Source organism: Arvicola amphibius, chromosome 4, assembly GCF_903992535.2.
Source record: "Arvicola amphibius chromosome 4, mArvAmp1.2, whole genome shotgun sequence".
NCBI classification, from domain to species: domain Eukaryota; kingdom Metazoa; phylum Chordata; class Mammalia; order Rodentia; family Cricetidae; genus Arvicola; species Arvicola amphibius.
In genome coordinates, this window is record NC_052050.1 from 37,406,865 (window position 1) to 37,414,179 (window position 7,315).

General features: G+C 51.8%; 1 protein-coding gene and 1 long non-coding RNA gene across 5 annotated transcripts in view; one reads left to right on the forward strand and one right to left on the reverse strand.

Moving 5' to 3' along the window:
• The window catches only part of Hnf1b (HNF1 homeobox B), a 54,261-nt gene extending 49,698 nt beyond the window's left edge, over positions 1–4,563 (reverse strand). For 2 of the 4 annotated variants that reach the window (XM_038325895.1, XM_038325892.1), the window contains exon 1: positions 3,228–4,563. In XM_038325895.1, the coding sequence (XP_038181823.1) occupies positions 3,228–3,571 (344 nt within the window). In that variant the 5' untranslated portion in view covers positions 3,572–4,563. The remainder of the gene's footprint in view (positions 1–3,227) is intronic. The other 2 variants (XM_038325894.1, XM_038325891.1) reach the window with 1 other exon arrangement.
• Positions 3,079–5,799, forward strand: LOC119811816. Its single transcript, XR_005285014.2, has 2 exons — positions 3,079–4,116; positions 4,836–5,799. It is a non-coding gene; the product is annotated as an uncharacterized LOC119811816 (long non-coding RNA).
• Positions 5,800–7,315: the final 1,516 nt, after the last annotated feature.

Sequence of the window (7,315 nt, forward strand, 5' to 3'; positions counted from 1 at the left end):
AAAAATCTCCAGCAACCAAGGGAGATATTTTACAGGCATTTGAATGGTGATATTTTAGCGAGTCTTGACTATTGGATTCGTGAGAAGTCAGGCTTTAAAAAAGATGTTTTTGAGAAATGTAAACTTTCATATTTATTATATGTAAGTTAAGAAATTTCTCAAGCATTTATAAAGGCACACAAAGTAAAATGACATAGTGAAATAACAAGAACCAAAGAAGAGGAAATACGTCCGTTCCAGTGTCATACCTGGAGAATTCACCGCGAGCGAGATAAAAACACGGCAATCAACATTTTAGACATAACCACGTAAATACCAGCGATCGTCTAAACGCTCGTTGCTGGGGAACATTTCCGAAAATATTTTTAGAGTGGAAAAACATTTCTAACAGGTACGAACAATAGCTTTAAAAGTTAGAGAAAATAGTATTTGGGTTTAAAAGTTAATAGTGTATCGCTTTAACAGATCATTTGGGCAGTTTTCCTTTGTTTAAAAGCATTACCTGTTATTCTGCGCGCCTAAGAAACCTAGCGAAATAGTGTTGTGTTCTATGTGTGATCGGTTCTGTGGAAAGGGGGCATTAACTCATCAATGAGACGATTAGGAAAGAAAGAAACAAAACAAAACCAGCACAAAAACCGTTGAGACAAAACCTTCAGGCCCGGAATTAAAAGGTTTGAACTGAGGGTAAGATGGCGTAGTTACACCTTTCTTTTTCTTTTTCTTTTTTTTTTACTCTCAGACCCCTTAATGTTTGCCCCGCGTGTTCGCTGAGGGAGAGAGAGCTCTGAAGCTTCAGTAAGAGTTATTGGGAAATACAGTTTCCTCACCGGGATAAACTCGGGGTCGCGATTTGAGGTTGGCTTTTTTTTTTTTGGAGCCAGCGCAGGTGTCAAACGCCAGCCCGCGGTGGCCACACTGTCCTTCCTCCCGGCTCCTTCCTCAACAATGACTTTGCTGTCCCACCCAGAGCAGAGAAGCCGTGGGCTATAGCTGCATGGACCAGGAGCCTCGGTTCCTGCTTCCTAGGTGGTGGCCGGTTCTCCTAGGTGCCAGGGACGCACCAGCCTCCGGGCCGGCAGCCGGGGACTGCAGAAGGCTGCAGTTTGTAACCGTTCTCTTTGGCTTAACTCCGAAGGCGTCCAAGCGCACCACCACCGAGTGACCCTCCTCCCCCGCACACCTTTCTTTTCTTTCTGACTTACAGGGGAACAAGGAGGATGGGGGTGGGGGGGGATAGAGAATGCCTGGTACCCTGAAGTCGGCTATGCAGTGACCTGGGAGCCGCTAGCAATTTCTTGAAAAATTACTTTAATAAAGTCGGAAGCTCCAGGAGGCCCAGGGGAGGGAAGGCGGCACCAGCTTGTGAAAGGGACAAAAAAAAAAAAAAAAAAAAAAAACCTCCGGGTGTGTCCTGGGTCCTTACCCCAGTTAGAGTCTGGGCTCCCCTCCGACTGCTCCCCACCAGCTTGGGGGAGGGGAGAAGACCCAGGTCCTAAGACCTCCGACCTGGACGGGCCTTGGGGTTTTGGCTTCCCGGAGTGGCCCAGGGACCTGGGGGCGCGCCCCGCGGTGCAGTGCGTGTGCCGTGCCAGCGCCCTGCGAGCACCCCCTCCTGCGTTTTGATTTTCTTCCTTTTCTAAGCCGAGTTTACAACTTCACCAATGAATAACCCGCCTCTCTTTTCAACCTAATCACGGTCTTTGTGTACTTTCTGTTGATGATTTATAGGAATAAATTAATAACACCCCAACTCCACGTGCTGTAGTTTATGTTACATCTCCGCTGTGTCCAGCACAGCGTGGGGACCACAGTACAGAGGCTCACTAGGCCTCTCCTGCTTCCCTAGGTCGGCTCCGAGGCAAACTAGACGGTGGCCCTTGGCCGCCAGGAGGCCAGGAGGAAGGGCCTAGGCCCCAGGGGGGCGGGCGATGGGATGCTGGTTAGGTGAGCCAGGCCTGGACAACCACCCCTGGCACCCTACCACCTCAGACGCTCGGAGGGGCTCAGCTCCCCAGTCCGTACCCTCTATACCTGACACCATCCAGACCCCAAAATGTGACTGGAGAGAAATCACCGCCACATGTTTCCCAAGCTTGTGAATTAGAGCAAAAAACATTTTGAGGGATTAAAAAACAAAACTACAAGTCCTCCAGATTGCCTTGGCTAGAGGGCAAGCGGTCAGGTACCCAAAGCACAAATTCAAATGCAAGGTCACCACTCCAACCTGCGCTGCGGGAGAGGGAGCCTAGCCACTGATGGTGGCATTCACTCGGGACTCTCTCTGAAACTTCCGAAGCCGAGGGGCTTACGAGTCAGGGGCCACGCGAGGGGCTCCTTCCTGAAGCCAAGTGGCTCCCAAACAACGTGTGGCCTAAGGGAATCACTTGGCTCCTTAGATAATTAGTAACTAGCTGTCAAAGTGTAGGCCAGGGCTTGAGGACCGGCAAGTGATCCCAGCCACCGGAGAGACAGCAGCCAGTCCCCGGATCCCCCCAGGATAGCCGGGGTGCCTCTAGTGAGATGCGTACACACCCACCTTTCTCAGATTGGGACAAAGTTTCTACAAAGTGGGGCGGGGGTGTCTTAGGACCACGTATCCCACATATTCGCTCTCTTCCTTTCATCATTATTCGTGGTTTCTTTTGGCCGGCAAGGGTCCATCGTGACCCTACAGCAAACTTTCCGCTTTACAAATCTAAAGCTGCAGCTCGCACTGGCGCCGCAGAAACAAGGACTCAAAGAACTTGCCTCCGAGGCCTCAGCCACCAATGCTGCCAGACTGTCTCTGCAGAGAGCTTTAAGTCTCTGGGAGAAATGTGTGGCTTGAGGTTTTGGAAGTGCGTGGGGGCGCAAGCCGGAGGTACTAGGAGAATCACAGCTGTCTCACTGCGCTCACCTGCACCTCTAGTCCTGTGAGGTTTAAGGTTCCGCACCTTCGGTTCTCGCGCCTGGGTACCACCAACAAGGTGCTTGAGTTCAGGGCGCCCACCTAGGTGGAGGCAGATAAAGCCTCCCTCGGATTGCAGGTCAGCCGGTTGAGGAACAGTTCAATTGTTCTCAGAGAAGCGAAGCACCCCCGGGGGATTTTTTTCCCCACATGGGAAAGGGGCTTGCGGGAGAACAGTCTGCACCACAAGCCTCCAGTGCAGGGCAGCGGACTGACTCCATGGACCCACCGGGTTAGGGGTGGTCCGGGCGTACCCAGCACCTCGCTAGCTGCCTACCTGAGCATCCGGTCCACCTCGGCCCGCTGCTCCGCGGCCTCTTCGGTGTTGAGTGCCTGCAGTTCCTTGAGGATGGGAGGAGTGTCATAGTCGTCCCCGTCCTCCGAGCCCTCGTCCCCAGACAAGCGGCCCTTGGCGTGGCCATTGGTGAGAGTATGGAAAACCGGTTTGGTGTCGAGATCCGTCCTGCTGCCGGGGGAAAGAGGCAGCGTCTCCAGTTTCACCCCGAAGTTCGGGGACGGCAGTAACTCCTCTAAGGCCTGGACCAGCACTTCCTTGGTGACTCCAGAGCTCAGCAACGCGCTCAAGAGTTCTTGTTGGAGCGACGTGAGCTTGGACACCATTTTCCAAGGACGGAAAAAGAAGGGGGTGAGGGGATGGGTGGGTGTGAGAGAGGAGGGTGGAGGGGAGTTTTACAAGAGAACTCTAAGTCCTGGAACCCCTCCACCCTTTAGCCTCCAGACACCTGTTACTCCCCAGGGTCCCGGAGTCTCCTCCGAGAGGAGTCAGAAAACTTCTAACTTGCCATGATCGCCACCATTAGGCCATATAAGATATGCAAATGAGTGGGAAGGGCTCGGCTTTCGGCAAGATGCAAATGGTGGTGGGGAGGGGGAAAAACCGAGAGAGTGGGAGAACCTAAGGGACAGTCCAACGGAGCCAGAGACTTGGGCCGGGATCGGGACTTGCCAGGGCCCATTGTACTCACCCTTGGGGGGGCTCCAAATCTTTTCTACCGGTTCTGTTTATCAGCCAAACTTTAGCTGACCTTTGGACTTGTTAAGCAAGTGGCTTGCAGCCTAGGCTGGGTGGGGGTGGGGGGCTGCTTTTCCACAGGCGGAGGTTCAACTTTAGTGGAGAAAGAAGAAACCGCGCTTCGGGGGTTCAGGTGAGAGAGCTGGAGAAAGTTGGGGTGCCTTGGAAGACGGGAGTCGGGGGAGGATGAGGAGAGCAGAGAGTCTCAAAGATGACTACAGGTAGCAAACCTGGGAATGCAGCGGGGTGGTGGTGGAGAGCCCGATCCTTTGGGAATGGGCACCAGGGAGAAGAGAGTGGTTCCAAGCACCGGTAGAACGAATTGGAGGGGCCTCGCTTACTTTTACCTCGTTTACTGCCCTCCAGGCCCTCCTCAGCCAGGCCTGGTTTGGATTTGAAGGACCGCCGGCACAGACCGCGTAGTTAGGGTGCTAGAGGCATTTAGGACCCTTGAAAGGAGAAGCCCACCGACAACTTTATGGCCGCAGGGAGTAGCGGAAGCGGAGCTGCGCTGCTTTAGGGCTGCCCTAGCCCCACGCCAGGGGAGAGCAACACCTGGGGCGCGCTCTCTGGCCTAAACCCGGAACATAAATGCGTCTAGGCTTTCCAGGCAAAACTAGGACTGCAGGGACCCGGATGAATGCTTAGCTTGGCCTGTGGCTGGACCTACTGTTGCAGCTGCAGGTTACCCAGGCCCTCTTTTTTTGGTTTCTTAGTTGTAGGGCGACCGTGGTTCCGGTGCCGGGAGTTAGAGACCTGTTCTAGTAAACACAAGTTCACTGAGGGGGTGGTCTTGGATGTCACCTAAAGTAAGCACCCCAAAGCCATTGAAGAAACTTTTTCCCCACCCAGGTCTGGCCCGGAAGGAAACCATCAGCCTTTCGGCGCGGCAGGAGTTTCTGCCACAGCTCCCCTGGGACCCGGAGAGGAAGAAAGGAGGCACAGGCCGCACCCAGACCTCCAGGCTGGGACCTGACCTGAGGGGTAGAGACTGCTTCAATCCATACACAGTAATAGCTCTCCGGGGCGGAAGCCACTTTGAACCTTGGTTCCTCCCTTTGTGAAATACATTCCTAATAACCAGGAGGCAGGGAAGGTGTAGACGCTGAGGAAGACCACCTGTGCAAAACTGGCTAACACTTGTGTTCACACTTTCTAGTCCGTGAAGGTGGGAGGCCAGTTCCCAGTGGTAAAATCTAGCCCTTTAGAAGCTTGGGGTTCTCAGAATCAGAGACACTGAGGTTGGAAGAACCGGGCAAAGAAGGACAAAAGTTCAGACCTCTCGGGAGAGCAAAGGAACTTCTAAGCACATTCTCTTAACTGCCTGCACTTTCAAAAGCAGCGGATTAGGAGGAAATTGCGGTTGGGTCAGAGGTAGAGATGAATATTCACAAGAGAGAAGAGAGTGGCCCGCAGCCCTCCTCTGCTAGGCGCAGGGTCAGACCTCCCAGTGAGCCAACTCTGGTGAGTCACGCTGCAAGGGTGAAGATTCTGTGGAAGGCGGAGCAGTGACTGGTACCTGGATCACCTGTGCTTGGAGTCTGGGAGAAGGAAGGGGTGGGTGCGGGTGCGTGCATGGGATCCCAAGGGTTCACAGAAGGGAGGGGGAGCTTCATTTCACCTTTCTTTCTAGTTTGTTGTGACATATGAGAGATCCTTGCCTCCTGTGATCCTGCCCAGTAGGAGAATTCTCTGCCTCCCAGCGCCACTCAGGCAGGATGATGAAGTGTTCGAAGTAAATGTCCCTGAGCCAAGAACATTGTTTTCGCTGCCTCTTACTCAATATAAGTAATATAATAAAGTATAAGGAGCAGCAGATTCTGTCAGAAGCCAGGGGAACCCATTAAAAAGCCACCATCGCTGTCACTGTCCACTTACCAGCACAGTTTTGGGTGGCTGGTGGCACACACCAATTAGAACTACAAATCAAAGCTCTCAAAACTCAGGTGTTAGCACATTCTTCCCCAACACACACACCACACACACACACACACACACACACACACACACACGCCCCAGCCACCCATGTGAATATGCAGGAAGCTACACCAAGAATTCAGGGAACAGTTCCAGTGTGTGTGTGTGTGTGTGTGTGTGTGTGTGTGTGTGTGTAACCTGGCTATTCATAGCCTGAGACTGTCCTGCCCAGACTTATAGTTTATTTACTGTAATTGCAATTACAGATGTGTGAGCAGATTTTATGCCCATGAACCTGTATTGATTTTTTTTTTATTTTTATGTGAAGAAGTGTTTTGCTTGCATGTATGTTAGTATGTGCACCATGTGTGTGCCTGATGTCCTTGGAAGTCAGAAGAGAATGTTGGATTCCCTGGAACTGGAGTTACAGACAGTTGTGAGCTGGCATGTGGGTGCTGGGAATTGAACCTGGGTTCTCTGGAAGAGCAACAAGTGCCCTTAACCACTGAGCCATCTCTCCTGCCCTGCCATGGAAATTTACAAAGGAAAATACAAACAGAGCAGCAGGACTAATGAGCCAGCTCATGAAAGCTTTCCTCCAAGCCGGGCGGTGGTGGCACATGCCTTTAATCCCAGCACTCGGGAGGCAGAGGCAGGTGGATCTTTGTGAGTTCAAGGCCAGCTTGGTCTACAAGAGCTAGTTCCAGGACTGGCTCCAAAGCTACAGAGAAACCCTGTCTTGAAAAACCAAAACCAAACCAAACAAAACAAAAAAACAAAACAAAACAAAAAAGTCAAACAAACAAAAACCTTTCTCCCTAAAAGAGGGTGGGCTTTATAGGACAAAAGAGAAGCCTCCCTAGTCTTCATTGCTTTCAGAGAAGAGAAGGTGAGGGGGGCAGGGGTCCTACGGGAGGGAAATAGGAGACCACACCACAGGGATGGAGGACAGTCTTTGAAGTCACAGACTGAGTGCATCATGATGAAGATTTAGCATCGTGATTTATTTAAGTATTGTGGCAGTGGGGTAGCTGGTGGGATGTTGAGGGACCACTTAAGTTCTATGATATGAAATTCCTTAAAGGCCTTCAATTTCTGAGATGTCCACTTCCTGATCTTTGGGCAGTCCTCTGTATAGTAGGAGACATTTCTCAGTGGCCCATGAGAAATTACACCACAGAGAATACGATCTGGAGGAAGGGGGCCTTCTGGCCTCTTAACGTACCACGGCCTGGATAGCTGCTGAGATTCGCAGTTGCTCAGCGAGGTATCTGTGGAGTGAATGAGCAAGTGGGCATCTCGGATGGTACCCTGAAGAGTGATTCTGGTGACTTGCCGAATTCTCCTGGCTATCAGCAATGAAATTAATAACACTCTTAGGCACAAACAGATGTATGCTATGTGGTCCATTTGTA